The sequence below is a fragment of the Lissotriton helveticus genome, chromosome 7, assembly GCF_964261635.1.
Source record: "Lissotriton helveticus chromosome 7, aLisHel1.1, whole genome shotgun sequence".
NCBI lineage: Eukaryota > Metazoa > Chordata > Amphibia > Caudata > Salamandridae > Lissotriton > Lissotriton helveticus.
In genome coordinates, this window is record NC_136068.1 from 1,360,410,167 (window position 1) to 1,360,428,199 (window position 18,033).

The 18,033-nt window shown below is 43.4% G+C and overlaps 1 protein-coding gene and 1 long non-coding RNA gene across 6 annotated transcripts in view; one reads left to right on the plus strand and one right to left on the minus strand.

Annotated features, from left to right (window-relative positions):
- NTN1 (netrin 1) overlaps positions 1-18,033 on the plus strand; it is a 513,761-nt gene that overhangs the window by 330,150 nt on the left and 165,578 nt on the right. For both annotated transcript variants that reach the window (XM_078654679.1, XM_078654680.1), the window contains one exon: positions 11,352-11,405. In XM_078654679.1, the coding sequence (XP_078510805.1) occupies positions 11,352-11,405 (54 nt within the window). The remainder of the gene's footprint in view (positions 1-11,351; positions 11,406-18,033) is intronic.
- LOC144770283 (uncharacterized) overlaps positions 1-18,033 on the minus strand; it is a 335,474-nt gene that overhangs the window by 173,476 nt on the left and 143,965 nt on the right. For all 4 annotated transcript variants that reach the window (XR_013598857.1, XR_013598858.1, XR_013598855.1 and 1 more), the window contains exon 2: positions 13,057-13,182. This is a non-coding gene — a long non-coding RNA (uncharacterized LOC144770283). The remainder of the gene's footprint in view (positions 1-13,056; positions 13,183-18,033) is intronic.

An 18,033-nucleotide genomic window follows, 5' to 3' on the forward strand; every position in this document is an offset into this window, starting at 1 on the left:
ACATATTAGGAGTTAGAAAGAAATGTCCAAGAGTTGGGCCGAAGACAGGATGGGGGTGATGGATGGGCGAAGCGAGTGGCAGAGTCTCAAAACATTGGGGTACAGACAAGATACAAAAGTTGGGTACGGAGAGATCGGAAGTGGGCGCAGATGCCCCGGGGGTGGGTACAGACAGGTTGCATAAGATGGTATGTGAGAGAGAGTGGCAGATACTTGGGGCGCCGAGAGATTGGATGTGGGTGGGAGATGCCACAGAGAGGGGTGCAGACGGGAGATGGGAGTGTGTGAGGGGAGAGAGTTGGGGGTGGATGGAGGAAACGGCATCGAGGCTGGCAGGGATGGGGTGCACACAGGACACACGAGACGAAGCGGCGGGGGTGTCGCAGAGCACACGGGGCGCAGGAGTAGTCGGCGGAAGGACCGGAGAGTAGAGGCACCGGGAGATTGGCGGTGGGTGGCAGTGCCACCGAGCTGGGGTGCTGGAGATCAGGGGAGGGAGTGGCAGAGAGGGGGGCAGACAGGATGCAGGTGGTGGGCGGGAGGAGTGCCAGAGAGTTGGGGTGCAGGTGACGTGGACTGGGAGTGCCAGAGAGCGGGGGCACACACAGGACGTGATCGAGACAGGCAGGCAGACAGGATGGGGGGACCAGCCGTGGCAGACAGGCGGATGCCCAGGAGCACACGTAGAAACAGTCGCTGCCTCCTACCCTTCAGCTGGGCCACTAGCCTTTCCTCGCTCGGCTTATGTAAAAGGCATTCGGCTTCTTTCGCAGCCTGAGCAATATTGCGTGAAATTAACTTAATCTTATTCAATCCTCCCTCCCCTTTTGTGAAAAAAAAAGAGAAACAAGCTCTTGGCATTGCTGTGGGGAGGCCGTGGGCAGCAACAGCAGGGGTAAATAATTAGGGGGGAGGAGAAATGCGAGACACGGCCTGGCGGCCGTGAAAAGTGTGAAGCAGGGGGCGGGGGACTGGATGCCTTTGAAGTGAAGCTCTCGGAGGCAGGCGGCTCGGGGAGCAAATGGTAAAAAGCGCGTGCATGAGCACATGCACTCGACGTAATCCGTGATGGTTTCAGAGCTTGGTTGAGCCTCTATACTCTCGTCCTATTATCGCTTGCGCGATTAATAGGACGAGACCTAAAAATGGACAGGAAAACGTCCTTCTTCCTCCTGGATAGGAAACTTTCATTAATATTCTATGGCCTGACCGCCAACTTTGGAATGGTAGATAATGAAGGTCATTCACGTCCCATTCTGGAATTCATAGCATCTCCTTCGCAAATGATAAAGCTCAAGTTTGATATATTTGTACCAGCAGCGTACTCCCTGATCCATACACCGCCATTCCCAATCCACCCCACTAACAGCTGGTGCATTATCCCTATGGGCACAGAACATCCCTATGGGTGCAGCATCCCTATATACCTCCAAGCACAGACACCTCAGAATGGGCCAGAAGACACAGATGCCGAGCAGTGTGCTGAATGCGGCATCTCAGAAGATTCCCCTTGCAAACACACCGGCACTCCGGTAAGCTCCTGACCCTCCGGTTGGCACAGATGTAACATAGATCCACCATTTTCAAGGCAGAGTACCATTCTTTCAGGGACTATTCATGATCCAGACGTTCACTGAATGTGTTTGATTCATATCTGGACCAGCTGTGGTGGTTTCCAGGGCTTCTGTATGAAACCATCAGATTTGAGCATAATTTTACAGGTCGGGGACTGATTTTGCCCAGTTCTTCATACCAGACTACTGCCTTCGTTCCTATTTTAAATAACAGTCTGAAGCCCTAGGTGGTAAAAGTGGAGTGGCTCTGGCCTCGTCATGGTGTGCGATTGCGAGTTTTCCACAATCTGGGCCATGATCACACTCAACACTTTGTTCCAGGTGCCTCTTCTTTAAGCTTCTTTGCTGGTGCAGAATTCACCAACTCTAGGGAGATTGGGGATGACCTTGCCTCCTTCATGAATCTGGTTTCACAAGGTAATGGCCATGTCGTTTGCAGAGCACACAAATGTGTCATTGTACAGCATGGTGACTGTAGGATGTTTTGGCCCTCTGGAGTTCTTTAAATATATAGACACCTCAGTTGGCAGAAAGCAGGAGATCATCCCAGGATGAGATATTCTGTGTAGGAGGAGAGGCGTGGAAGCCTTGGCAATCACTAATGCAAAGGAATAACTTTGGCAGGAAGGGCATACCTGGGAGGTCTCTAGGCCTTCAGCGTGAGCATCGCCCCAGCATTCTGCAGCTACGTTGTGGGTGACACCTGGGCCTTAAAGTGAAAATCAATTCCACTGTGACACCAAAACATGGAGAGCTATTTCGTAACACGATATCTCGGATTATACGAAAAGGTGGCAAAGAGGCAGGGTTTCTATTCGACCCAGGTTTGCTTTGATGATTTGACTAAGCACTGTATTGCTGACAGTAAACCACAAACACCCCAAGGAGGGGCACATATCTCCGTTTGCACAATGACCAAAAAAGCAGGGGTTGTCCAGTGTGCACAACCCCCGTTGCCCAGTAAGGGATACATTTTTCCTCTGCGCAACACTCTAGTAAAGCAATACACGCTACCCAGAGTCCACAAGACCCCAGTAAAGCACAAGTGTGCAGATAGCACTAAGCCCTCATGAAGCACACATGATCCGTTCACACCCAACCTCTGTAAACCACACACTTCCGGGTTTGTATAATGACACGTCACAGCTAGCAAAATACACCGGTATAACTCGCATTGCCCTAATCGAAGGGTGACTCACTAAAGCACACGCAGTTGTTTTTTTGAGCTCACTTTAGCACCAAACATAGTGCTTGCCAACCACGTCGGATCACATTGTTTACAAGTTCTTGATATTGACGATGGACACCATTAGGGGTAATAATATGGCATCATTTGGGAGTAAATGAGGTTTCAGAACATGTTTTTACCCAACAAGTTAAGCTTCTGGTTTAAGAAGAGGCTGTGTCAGATTCGTAGGTGAGTTTATCCTAAGAGGATTCTCTAGTAGTGGCAGATGGAGATGTCAGAGTCTTCTTTGTACTGCTCCAGGTTAAACACTTAGGGCCAGATGTATGACTGTTTTTGCGGTCGCAAATGAGAAATCGGCCCATTTGCAACTGCAAAAAATGGTGGTGGTATGTACAAACGCTATTTTGCCAGTCGGTAACTCGCAAAATAGTGTTTGCCAGTCGCTATTAGGTAGGGGCGTGCCAAAGGCATCCCTTCCTAAAACCGAGTCTGAATGGTATGTACCATTATTTTGCAACCGCATTTGCGGTCGCATAACACATGCAGTTTACCACCTACTTCAAATAGGTGGTAAGCCACTTGCAAATGGGAAGGGGTCCCCTGGGGACCCCTTCCTCTTTGTGAATGGATGCAAAAATATTTTTTAAGAGCAGGTTGGGATCCCACGGACCACTGCCTACTCCTAAAAAATGAAACAGAAACGTTTAATTTTTCTTTTCGAAATGCATTTTGTTTTCCTTTTAGGAAAATGGACTGCATTTTAAAAAAAAACTGCTTTATTGAAAAAGCAGTCAGAGACACGGTGACCTGCTGACCCCAGCAGGCCACCATCCCTGCGAATGCTGGCCATTCCCTATGGCTCGCAAATTGTGACCTACCTCATGAATATTGATGAGGCAGGTCATTTGCGACCCCATTAGGAACCGCAAACAGTGTCTGAGACACTGTTGGACATTCCATTTTGAGAGTTGCAAATTGAAAGTCGCAGAACATCGCAATTTGCGACTCAGAAAATGGGATGGTCGTACATCTGGCCCCAATTGCATGGTTTGTACCATGCACCGGTTTTGTATTTGCACATCACATCATATAAGCACGATTGCACAATGCTACATTAAGATTCCCATTGCTCAATTTGAGAAATACTTCAGTAAAGTGTAGGACATAATGCACAGTGACCTAGGAAAACGTCTATTGCCTAGAATGCACAATGTCCTGCATATACTGGCTTGCCACACTCTCGTCCCTTCCCATACCCCGGCAGAGCAGCATCTACCTGCTACGGACAAAGAACAGGAGAATCTAAATCTTCCTGACCATACTTCTCAGTTGTGTCGCATGGAGAACCTGCTGCTGCTGTACAAGAGGTGCCTCCAGCCTTCTCTCATGCAAGGAAAGAAATGGTGGTGCCCGGTTACCGTGGCGACCTCTCAGCTTTTGACATCCATTTTCCCGCTTCTACAACACATGACCAGACCAAGCACCTTACCGTCATTCAGGTACAGAGCACATACTCCTGCTCTCCAATTAGCATAATTTGAAAACTTGTATATAGGCACCCACAACCTCTGTACCAGTGCTTAATTTGAGCAAGTGGTTTCTGGTGCTCGGCCCCAGCACTTAAATTTCAACACCAGCACTTATGACAGTTTGCCACATGGTGGAGCTGTCTGATTTACAGATGAGCCCATCAACAGTTGTTTATTGATTCAATATGCATTAAAAATAACTCGTACCTTGCCGAGCAAGCCATTCTTATAGCTTTGGGGGCCTGGAATAGTCTGAATCATCACACTTGTAGGTGTGAGATGGTTAGTTGTTGGGTTGGTACTGTCACTGGCAATGCTGGTATGGGCAATGGGTGGCGCAAGCTGCAGTGGACTCCTGAGGACGACACTGGCACCCATACATATATATTTTTTTTAATTAAGCACAGTTCGTTACCAAATATTTGTGGGGAAAACATAGCTTTATAACCGGACGAGACAATTATTACTTTCTGTAAAATTACAGGACCAATTTGCTCTGGTATTTGAAAAACAACATTTCACAAAGAAACCACAGTCTCGCTTTAATTTGGTGTACATTCATTTAGACTTTTCTCAGAAACCACTGCCAAGGTAGTCTAACAATGCAATCATTTGTTTGAGAAGAATTCCTAATAAAATGTGATTGATGGCACAGGTTCCATATTTTTGCTGTTTTTCTCAAATTCAGGGAAGCTTTTTTTAAAGGTGCCTGTACTGATTAATTCCCGATTTTCTATCAAATTTAGTGAAATAATTCAATATTCTATGAGAGTTAAAACTGAATGGGGCACATTTCCATCTCTCTAGTCCTAAAATGCTAATCCACATGAAATTTGGCAGTCAATTAGTTAGATACATTATATGTTTGGAAAATGTTGTACTGGTAAATTGTAAATTGTATTAAATATTGACTCGGTATGAAAGAGGAGTTTCTGCGCTACCAATAACAAATGACCATATATTATTTCTCCATCATTTGGCAATGGGGGTGAGTTTGGCATGTTTTTGGGGAGGCTATATTGCCCATATTCAGGTTTCTGGTTGAGGACATACATCTCGGGCTAAATACATCAGTAGAACTAGCATCTTCATCTACATCACATGTTCAGAAGCTCCTAACCCATCCATTATCAAAATTGTATAACCAAAGATTAAACTGTCCCATCAAAAAACTGCAGGTTTGACCATCTGATTTGGCATGAGAACACCTGAATAGTGATTCACAGATCTGAATTGTTTTAATGGTCAGTTCAACAAATAAAAGCTGAGGCAAGAGCAGACAGATGTTATTAATCTGTTTCAAAATGATGGATTTAGACTCTTAGATTTAATTCTTGGCAGAAAGTGTAAAGACAAATAATATATTTTGGGATCTGTTGCTCACAGTAGCCTGCTCCTGCTCTGGAAATGTTCACGTGTCCTGGCACCCGAATTAGCTGCCCTTGTCCTTATATTAGCATCAGGTTTGACAAATCGGGCAGAAGGGATGCTGTTGCAGTTTGCACAAACAATTTTCTTAGAGGAGCAGAGACTACTCACCCAGATCGGACTAAAGTTCCTGCCCACTTATTTCAGTGCAAATGTAACAAGACGCGTTTGGTTTTTAGCAGATAAAAGACGTCTGAAATGTGACATGTAAACAGTACGCGGGTTTCCTGTGTTTAATTGATAACTCAAAACTATTTGTCAACCTGCTGAATTATAAAATGTCTTTCAAGGGTGTTTTGGTGAGCGGCTGTCACTTTTTTGTACGGGTACCCGGTTCGCACCCTCTTTTTTAACTTATTTATTTATTGCATTTTAGGCCATTGTTGTCTAAGGTGGTGGTAGACGTGGTAGAAAAGATGGCAGTGTTAATGGGTTACACTAAAGTTATGACAAGCACTATAGAACGCCTACTGCAATCTAGAACAATTACAAAAAAAGATTGCTTTTTGGACACAATGCAAGTATGAAATAAAGAATTGGGGGAGTGATGGTTGAGTATATTTTTGAGATGTAAAATAGTGCTTCATGCAGTACACTACAAGCAGTCCATAGGAGATGGAATGATTTATCAAAGAGTCAAAAGCAGACGGTGCAAGAGTAACATTCCTCGAGATGAGCCAAAGCCCACAGCATGTATTATCTAAAGAATTAGTAACAATATATCAAGCAGGCTGCTGAGTTATCGTGGCAGACCTAAACAAGCATTGGCAGTGCCCATACATCTGCTTGTACATGAAAGTGTCTCTTCAGTCAGTGCTAAGTTTAGGCATTAATAAGACATCATACATGACCAAAAAGGAATGCACTCCCTTCAGATTATTCAAGTTGAATTAAACTGCAATTGATTTGACACTTATTTTATTATCTTAGTACAAAAATGATCTTTCAAAACCGCATCTGAACATCGGGTATCTTTCTACAATCAAATCAAATCTCAAAGTGGAAACTTTGTATCCTGAGTGTTATTTACATGGTTATTCAACACCAAACCCATTGCCTACATGGGTATTCTGTGAGGTTCCCTATAACAAAAAAATGGTCTACATCCTTTGACACAGTGTATGGACAATCCACCCTTAAAAGCCTATTGGCTTTAAACATATTCTATTCACAATGAATTTGTCTACTTCCTTTGTCAAAACGTTTAATAATATACAGATTAGACCTATAGCCCTGATAAATGGTTTGTTAGAATAACCAACTCAGAGCTGTGTAATGAGCAAAAGCTTTATCACAAGGCAAAAAGAGAAATAAAAGCACTTGTTTTCTATGCAAGTAAATATCTACCCACTCAAAAACTTTACAAAAGAAACTCAACATTTTGACAGAGCCAAACTCCTCTCCTTTTAAGTTTTAGAAAGACCTTATTGATCATAGTTATTTGAAATATAAGATATTAAACATTCTGCAATGAACTACAGAATAATGCTTTCACATAGAAGATAGTGTGAAATAGAATATCATATCCAGAATAACACATCGAGACCTTTGAATGATACAAAACAGTAATGACAGCAGCATTTACAAACATCCATGTATGATCCATAAGGATTTTAGAAAGAGAAAGTAAAAAGTAAAGAAAAGAAGAGAAGAAAAAAAGCCGGACACTTGATGATGGAACTTGATTCAAAATGGTGGGGCTTAAGATAACTAAAGAGTTAACAGTGGGACATGATGCATTACAAAACAATATCAAGGACAACACCAAGAATTAGCCTGTCTTTGACAATGGTTTGGACCAGTGATAAAAGCAACACATCATTCTGCTTTTTTTGATCATTAAAATTACTTTGTATGCTTTTCTTCAAGTCCATTAACATACCTCACACATTAAAGAAAACAAAGAAAGAGAAAAGGGACTGAATAGTGGGGAATTAATTGAAAGTTAGAAATGTAAAGACAAACGAGAAGTGAAGAATATGTAATAATAAACATAGAGGATTCTATAGAAAACAACAATCATTGAGAATACTAAAATTATAAAGTATGTCTATAAATATATACATACGATTTATAGATTAATGTGGTAATGAATTATAAATTGTACGTAACATAGAATTAATAATGATTTTCAAGGGGGTTTAGGCACCTCTTCAATCAAAGGTTGTTGTAAAGCATACGAAATAGCAGTTGTATTTAGATGAATTGTAACAGGAGACCACGGAGCTTCCCTTTTCATAGCAAGTGAGAGAAGTGCAATATAAGCCATATCAAGTCTATGGTTATAACATATTCCATACCACCAAGCTTGCAACACAATGTTTTTGAGTTCTTCCAGGTTTTTTTTTTAATTTGCTGTAATGCAACTGCTAACAAAAGGTCAATTATTTTAACATTTCACATATAATCACTCTAGTCTTCTGATAAGCTGCTGGGGTAGGAAAAAGGAACATTTGACTATAATATAGACTTTCTCTGTTCCCAAACCTTAATCCAAAACTGGTGCGTGCAATGACAACTAAATATTAAGGGGCTTATTTCCAAGCTCCTTGCGCCATTGGTGCATCATTTTTTGTGATGCACTGGTGGTGGAACCTACTGCCCCATATTTACAAGGACACATAATGCCAACCTTTGTGGCTTTCCATGGCTTTGTAAATATGGCCCCTTTACATGCAACACTTCGCGTGAAAGGAGCATGCCATTGGTGTTGCTGTCGGTGTTCCCACGCAACACTCATGGCTCCTGCCACATTTCCAGATTTACGAGAAATCATAAACCTGGAAATGCGTCAAAATGATATGACTCCCCAAGGGAGGAGTAGGGAAGCGCAATAAAGAGAAATGCTTTCATTTCCCCTTGTATTTTTCCTCTTTCTATGCATGCTGCATTCTGCAGCACACATAGAACAAGGAAATCCCCTCTTGTGATTGTTTATTTGCAGGAAGGTGTCCCTTCCTGCACATAAACAATCCTTAAAAATTGTGTTCTTCAACTTGTATGTGTACTGCATTAAACACCACACACACGTTGAAAAACAAAATTAATTCTTATTGTTTATGTGCAGGAAGAATAATTTCCCTCAATGGAGGCACCCTTGCACCATAGTGCAAGGGCACCTGCGTTGGCGCATGGCAGCAAATTGTGCACCAGCACAGAGGAAAGCAAAGGGTTCTGTCATACTATTGTAGATATGACGCATTGTAGATATGAGCATGGTGGCTTGCAGCACCATGCTGCGTTAATTCCATGTAAATAAGGCCCCCAGTGTTTGTAGTCTGCGTTACATTCATCACATGACCAACGTGTGGTAGGGATGTTGAGGGTTATCTTAGACAAAATATGAGGAGTTATAAGAAGCCTCTTTTGAAGATTTTCGAATCTTGAGTCAAATTTGATTCCACAGATTAACAGAACAGTTAACATTGAGATCTTCTCCCACATCAGTTCCACCTGTGATTGTTGCCCCTCAGTATCAGAAGGGCTAATAATTTCATACAGTGTGGATACTGATGGTCTTGAGACAAGAGAACCAAAAAGGTGAGTATCTGATATCCTTAGACAGGCCCTCTCTTAATTGTGCTTTCTAAAGCTCCTTTTCTATTGATCACATAAGGTAAGGCTGCAGTTTAGCTGTTAAGCCAGACCTAAAACTGGGAGATGGATGAGGAGTAGACAAGAACTGCTTGCTAGTGGATGATTTTTGCATGGCTGGAAGGAGGATAAAGAAAAAGAAAGTGGAGAGAAGCTTTTACAAGCTCCAGTAGGAGCAAATACGTAGGAAGAGAGCCAAGATTGAGATATTAGCATATCCTCTACAGGGCAAGATTTGTTTGCAGTCCTACACTGTTTGGCGTGAATGGAGTACAGGATTGTGGGGGCTTCAGGGACAGATGTTTTTTTGTCGTCCTTGAAAAATGCTTTTTTTGAATTTACAAAGGTATTGCCGATAGTTCTCCTTGAGATACAAATTTATGTCTGCTTTCTGTACTTTAAGTGAGCCTAAAGTTACCATTGAACTAGTTTTGACAGAGGTAAAATTGTGTGTTGGCTTCTCCTGAAACACGATGTCTCATCAAAGCAGCGGGACTGAGAAAGATGTGATAATCTATGATGGTAATGGGATCTGAAGCATCTTCTCCACCAAAAGGGAAAGGTGTAAATGTCAGCATGTGTTTAAATTTTCAACACCTGTCAGAACTGGCTAGGATTTCAAGAGAAGCAGGGAGCCAAACCTGGAAATTCTAGGTAACAGCTTTGAAATGGTTTGTGCTGGCATCAGAGGCACCATGTGGAATTGTTGACATTTACAGACGACCATCTAGATAAATAAGGGAAATTCTGATTCTTAGAAAGATCATCTGAGACCAATTGCTACAATTAGTCATCAACAACATTAGACATCAGTTCCAGGATGACTCAGTGATTTAATGCTTGCCTCTGAAATATGCTATTTCAGCAAAGCCAACTCAGCCTTCCATCCATCCAAGGTCAGTAAACTGAGCACCATTAAATTGAGTGATAGTGACTATTATTATTTTTAAATGGAAACCGAGTCAATTGAAATTTCCTTAAATAAAAACTTGTTGTACAAAGGTGAGACTCAGATTTCGAGAAAAAAAATTAGAACTATATCCCTTTTGCTATGCCTTGAAAAACCATTACAGTAAGAAATTAGGGACGAATTCCGGAAGCAAGTAGGGTCTCAACCGTCACAGTAGACTAGTGAGCAGATTCACAAAAGGTAATGCAGGAATGCACAACTGTGTTCCTACCATAAAAACATGCATATTGTGTTTAGCCCTTATTCACAAAAGACACCTACAAAATGTGGGGGTGCTGGGAGCACAGTGAACACCTACTGGCCTGCTCATGAATATTCAAGAGCCGTTTAGGTCCACTGAATGGAACTTGATAGCCCACTCTGCTGCACACACGATACAGAGGAGGAACAATGGACAATTGTAACCATACTTACCGGGGCATACCTTCAAATGTCACATGTATCTGATCTGAAAATGTTTTGTTAGACGTTTGAAAGCCTTAATATTTTAATTTGGTGCAATAATACATATGTTACTTAAGACGTTTGTATGCGTTGTATATGTGTGCCGGGCATCTTAGATGTATGCAGTGTGTAGAACTGCACAGTGGCAGAAGTGACTGAGGGGTGATATGACACTTATCCTGCTATCTTTCCGTAAATATTCACAAAACTGCACCTTGCACAGGTTTGCTTGTGTATCTGGAAGTGCATAAACACCTGATATTGTCCAGTCACTCTGTTACCATGGTTTTTCTTATGTCATTTTATCTTTATCGCATCCGTTATCACTTTGTGAACCTGCTGCAAGATGGGCAGCTTAGATGGCGTGATTTTTTGTTCATGAAGGCCATTGTGAGTTCAATAATGGACGCAACGTGAACATAATGACTGTGGGTCCTTATGTTCACGACCCACAGTCAGTGCCATGTGTTTGGGTACACTGCTCACTGGACTGGAGTAATAAGAATGTCCAGAAGAGCAAAGATAAAACTGTTTTGAAAAATGTGCCTGTCCTGATCGCTCATGCCTCTGAAAATAACAAATGTCTTGATTTTTCTTTTCTCTTGCCCTGTTACCCTTTGCAGAGATTCCAGTTGCTCCGCCCACTACGGCAGCCAGCAGTGCTGAGGAACCAGCAGGTAGGCATCTTCCTCAATAAGTGAAATATAACTCGTTCTTAGTGACGACACTGTGTAACTGGGACAGCCCAATGCTCTTAATGGGCCAGCATGCCAACTTGATGGATTTCTAAATTCAAACCGAGACATGATTGGGAGCCTGTATAAAAGAGGGATCCTGTGTATACAAGGTGTTAAAAAACCCTCCCCAAAAATACTTTATCAGTTTTTTTCCATAAATATTCTTTACCGTGTACAGCGAGGATTCCATTTGAAAATAATACAGCAACAAAAATAAACAAATAAAACATAAAAGTGACACTTTGAGTGGACAGCAACAATCTATTGTTTCAAGCTTAAAGGGGACTATGATGGGACTTCTGCATTTTTTAGTTAAGATGTGTACTAATTGATATATCTTATGTTACAAGACAAAATACTGATTATTGATAGAGCACATGTGGCTAGCAGATACTAGATCGTGCTGAAAAGCCTTCACTGGCTCCAGTGGTGGCTACCTTCAACTTTATGGGGTCTATTATAATGTCGGGCGGATCGCCACCGCCCACATGGCGGTGACCATCCACCTGACATTATCTCCCACCCGCCTCCCATTTCCCCACGCCATATTATGATGGCAGGGAGTACAGCGGCAGATGGGAAGACCATCCGCCTCTTTTCCGCCCGGTCGACGAGTCGACCGGGCAGAAAAGGGTTGAATATAATGGTGGTGTCTGCTAGACACCGTCATCCATATTACAATGCATGCGGGAAGCAGCCTTTCTGTGGCGGCGGCATACAGTTTTAGCAGTTGGGGGCCTATTGCGGGCCCCCAGGATGTTGGAGGTCTGGGGAGAAACACATGGAGGGGGCACATGAGGGTTACCTATGGTACCCCCCTGCATTTGCATGCACAACGTGACAGGCAAGGTGCCTGTCACGTTGTGCATGCAAATGCACAAATGCCTTTTATGCATTGCGGCGGGTGCTGCTGACAGCACTGCCTGCCGCAATGTAAAAAATGTGGGATGCGCCTGCCATTGTGGCGGGCGCATCCTAGTTGTGTATGCGGGACCGCCGCACACATGGCGGACGGTCCCATTTCATGATGCGAAGTCTGCCCGCTATCGTAATAGACCCCTAAGTATCATAAAATACACAAGCCATACAAGATCTTCAACAACACCGTCAAGTTCCAAAATATCAATGTACATGAGCATCTGACTTCAAAACCGACCTGCCCTACACTCCTGCATACAGATGCATGTATTGTGGAGGGGGGAGTCATTTTAGGGTCAAAGCCCCTACACTCATGCACCACCCACCAAAGCATATCCCGTAGCCCTCTGTTCTCCTCATGAAAGTCCAGCACACAGGCCTCTGACTTCTGTGGCCAGCAACTGATGAACCTGCTGGCCTGTGAGCCAAGCCTAGAGATGATTGAGATTACAGTATTCCCATGACAAGCCACAGTGCTAGAAATGGAACTATGGTTCTTTGTTAGCAAGAAGTGGCAGAACTCTCCCATTAAAAGAGCTGCACCAGTGCTAAGAAGTGCTGATAATTTAAAGAAGTCCAGATATACAGCACCTGGTAGTACCTGCCCTCTTAAATCACTAATAACCCACATAAATTACATTGTCCATACATGTAATAAATAAACTCTACGTACTTCTGCAATTCATCCATGACTGCTGCTGAAATGTTCTCCATTGAAAGAGTTAACTTGTACTTAACCATCATAACTCTAGTGACGTAGGGTCGTTGTTTCACGTTTGCCGACTCAATATTCTAATACCTGCCACAGAAAAGTGTAGTAATTACATTTCAGCCATCATGGTAAATCAGTGAAACTAGTAATATGTTTAATGGGTCCTCTGAATGTGTCAGATTGTTGATTACTATATTACTTGTTGATTCCTTTAATGTATATATAATACATTTCTAGATATGTGTATTAACAAGCACTCATAGATTTACATAACATCCCTGCTTCCAACAATCTAGCCAGCATATATGGAATCATGAGGGAGTTGTATGACTTAATAGATTTAGCATGATATGCCACCTATGGCATGAACAATAATCTTTACCTTTTCATTAAATTGTATGCACCAAAAAGACTTATATTTCAAAAATGTTAACAACCTATTTTAGTATTCCCCTGTTGTGTTCCTTTTCCCAGGCAACTATATTTAAGATGTTTTAGTCATATTCCTTTTCTAACGGCTTGTGAGATACACAGGATCACAAATTACAAACCAGTTTCCCCCCATCCTCGATCAACTTTTATCAAATTTAAAGGGCTTATTTAGAGTTTGGGGAACAAGGTACTCCATGAACAAATATAAGATGGGTGTCCTCTCTGCCATATCACAAGTGCATTATAGTTTAGGGCACTGTAAATAAGGCTGAATTATGATAGAGTACTCTGCCTGCTAAACTCTTAATAAGGCCTGAAGTCTTTTTTGCTACATTAGTTTTTGTGTTTCTCTAAAGCAGGACTTAATTTGAAAAAAAGAAGTGCCAGGTTCTTTGGCAAGGGGCCACACTGGCTTGCAACACCCATTGTCACTGCCAGCACTGCCAATGGTGATACCTACACAACTACTAACCATCACACTGCTATAAGTGTGACAATTCGGATTGTTTGAGGCCCCCAGAGGTATAAGAATGGTGTGGGTGACATGTATTAGTTCTTTTTTAACTCTAAATTACATAAACAGTGCTACCGTGTGGCAGCTGTCATAAGTGCCTGTGTTGACAATTAAGTGCTGATGCTGAGCACTGGAAAACACTGGCTCAAATTAAGCACTGCTCCAAAGGAGACTGAAAAGCTTATAAACTTTCCAACAGTACACGGACTGGTGAAGTTTTAAAGCAGTGCAAAATGACTAGAGCAAGTTTATTTTAAGACAGTTTATTCTTTAAATCCATCATATATTAAAGCACGGTCTGTTTACATTTTGGTTGAATTTATGTGTGATATATAACTTTGTATATGTTAACACATAAATATAATACTGGTGGGCCCTCCCGGTATGCTTTCAGCAAACCCACTGGCTCATCTAAATCATGAATATACAAAGCCTAGGTTTAGCAGTTTAGTTTGAAACCTTATACAAAAAGTAATAGTTCAACGTTTTATGTTTTTACTGATTAATTTTAGATACGGATACATACAGAAAAGGCCTAATTTGAGTATCTCTCCATGTTCTTAATCATGACCGCAAGACTAACAGCTCAGCATACTGACAGCATGGGAAATTAAACAAGCATTGGCAAAGCCAACAGGGACAGCCTTGGCAAGCTGGCACTATGGTTACATTATTTTTTATTTTTGTATTGTAAACATATGTCACAAAAATAAAGAGAAAACAAAAAAGGAAACCTACAGCTACCTAACGGTACTAGCTTTATTCTTGCAATAAAAAAATTAATTTAACAATAATTATCACACATAATTTTCATAGAACAGTATGGGTATTTGCAGTCAGGCAGGTATATTTAAGAACAGTTATAGAAACAGCCGTTAGTTTAAATGATTCGTAAACTTCCAAAATTCCACCCATCACGCAGGGACTTCGCAAGCTTCATTGGCTTCCCATGCGCGGTTGGTCTAAATGTAAAGCCCTCTGCTTAGCCCACAAAAGAATGCATAATTTAGGACCAGATTTTCTTAGCTCAGCTTTTATGAGATATAAACCCAACAGAGAACTCAGATCGGCCAACCTATTAGTTGTCCCTAAATTTAAGAAGATGCAATGGGGTGGTAGAGGTATGGTCCTCAATAAAATCAAACTTTGGAACAGTCTCTCACCTCAGAGCAATTCCTTCACTAGTATCATTCAGTCAGCACCAGGACACCTTGTGGTAATGGCACGCTTTAAAAATCTATTAACATAACATAACAAATGCACACAAGAGAAATGCATGATTCTTTCTAGTCCTAAAAAGGTACAATTGGTTTTGATTTGCTGGAACCTAAAGTCGTAGTTTAAACATACAAGGATGATGGGAAAAATAGAAAGAAATCTATTCTTTATACATTTTTTTCCATTCTTGTAGTAAGTAGCTCATGAGCTATTATTGGTAGCTCTCCAGCTACCTGTAAGTAGCTCTCCAGCTTGCAATTCAGCCTACTCCATTAGAAGCTTTTGCTTAGTATAATTAACATATATGCTAATTCTCAAAGACATGTATTCAAGAGAAAAATGTGTGTATTTTCAAAACTCATAAATTTATATTTGGCGACAAGGTGGTTGAATTTTTAAAATATATGTAAAGCGGATACATTGAGGCCACGCCCACCCGCCACAGTACTTAAGCGCCGCCATCAGCGCTCCTAGTCAGAAACTGCTATACTCCTGAGGCGGAAAGCCGGGAGACGCTCTATTTTTAAAAACTTGTTATTATTCACTTGTGTGTCACTTGATTTCCCTGTATTTTTAAAACTCTTCACTCACCCGGCTGCCAGCTTCTTCAGCGGGTAGAGACGCTCTTGAACAGCGACTCCTTCGCTGCACCAACGCAAAACGCACGAGTAAAAGCGACTTTGCACCGCCATTCCCGGCGAGGAAGGGAGGCCACGCCCACATTGAGGCCACGCCCACCCGCCACAGTACTTAAGCGCCGCCATCAGCGCTCCTAGTCAGAAACTGCTATACTCCTGAGGCGGAAAGCCGGGAGACGCTCTATTTTTAAAAACTTGTTATTATTCACTTGTGTGTCACTTGATTTCCCTGTATTTTTAAAACTCTTCACTCACCCGGCTGCCAGCTTCTTCAGCGGGTAGAGACGCTCTTGAACAGCGACTCCTTCGCTGCACCAACGCAAAACGCACGAGTAAAAGCGACTTTGCACCGCCATTCCCGGCGAGGAAGGGAGGCCACGCCCACATTGAGGCCACGCCCACCCGCCACAGTACTTAAGCGCCGCCATCAGCGCTCCTAGTCAGAAACTGCTATACTCCTGAGGCGGAAAGCCGGGAGACGCTCTATTTTTAAAAACTTGTTATTATTCACTTGTGTGTCACTTGATTTCCCTGTATTTTTAAAACTCTTCACTCACCCGGCTGCCAGCTTCTTCAGCGGGTAGAGACGCTCTTGAACAGCGACTCCTTCGCTGCACCAACGCAAAACGCACGAGTAAAAGCGACTTTGCACCGCCATTCCCGGCGAGGAAGGGAGGCCACGCCCACATTGAGGCCACGCCCACCCGCCACAGTACTTAAGCGCCGCCATCAGCGCTCCTAGTCAGAAACTGCTATACTCCTGAGGCGGAAAGCCGGGAGACGCTCTATTTTTAAAAACTTGTTATTATTCACTTGTGTGTCACTTGATTTCCCTGTATTTTTAAAACTCTTCACTCACCCGGCTGCCAGCTTCTTCAGCGGGTAGAGACGCTCTTGAACAGCGACTCCTTCGCTGCACCAACGCAAAACGCACGAGTAAAAGCGACTTTGCACCGCCATTCCCGGCGAGGAAGGGAGGCCACGCCCACATTGAGGCCACGCCCACCCGCCACAGTACTTAAGCGCCGCCATCAGCGCTCCTAGTCAGAAACTGCTATACTCCTGAGGCGGAAAGCCGGGAGACGCTCTATTTTTAAAAACTTGTTATTATTCACTTGTGTGTCACTTGATTTCCCTGTATTTTTAAAACTCTTCACTCACCCGGCTGCCAGCTTCTTCAGCGGGTAGAGACGCTCTTGAACAGCGACTCCTTCGCTGCACCAACGCAAAACGCACGAGTAAAAGCGACTTTGCACCGCCATTCCCGGCGAGGAAGGGAGGCCACGCCCACATTGAGGCCACGCCCCCTCCCCCTCCCATAAAATGTGCAACTACAGGACGCGCAGCGGACGAGCGCAGCGGGAGCGCCGTTTGCGCGCCGAAGGCGCGCCTAAGGCAAGCCCGTCTGCGCCCGTCCGCGCACGACCGGGCCTTGGGCCAGACACTATGCCTGTCCCAGTCGCCTCCAAGGTAAGCTACTCTCGTAGAGAGCTTCTCAGCCTTAGACCCACTAAAAACAGCGCCTGTCTGGCACTACTCGATCCTACTGTCCCCTTCCCTCGCTGCGATAAATGCAAACCAAGCAATCTCTCACTTCCAAAACCCCCGGCCCTTCCCCCTGTCCTCAAAATCTCAACTCTTAATTGCAGATCGCTCCCTAAACACGCCCTGCTTATCAACCATCTTATCGTCGACCTTAACCTGGACATAATATTACTCACAGAAACCTGGATCACGGAGCACTCCAACGCTGACATTGTTATGGCCCTTCCCCCGGGTTTCCTCATCATGTCTCAACCTCGCCCCCTAGGTAGAGGAGGTGGACTGGCCATTATTTACAGGGACCACTTTACTTGTCGAACGAAAGACTGCACGATCCAAGACTCAGAGAGCTGTCTCTTCACGATTCAGCTGTCTTCGACCAACTCCCTGTCAGGCCTCCTGGTATATCGGCCGCCCGGTTACCCGGGCCCCTTCACGGCTGCTCTGCTGGAAACCGTCACCTCCACTGCCCACCTTTCATCTAACTTTATCATAACTGGTGACTTAAACATCCACCTCGAGGATCCCCTCGATACTGGGGCAACTGACCTTATCGACGACCTAGCGGCCTTGGGTCTGCTTCTCGCCAACTCT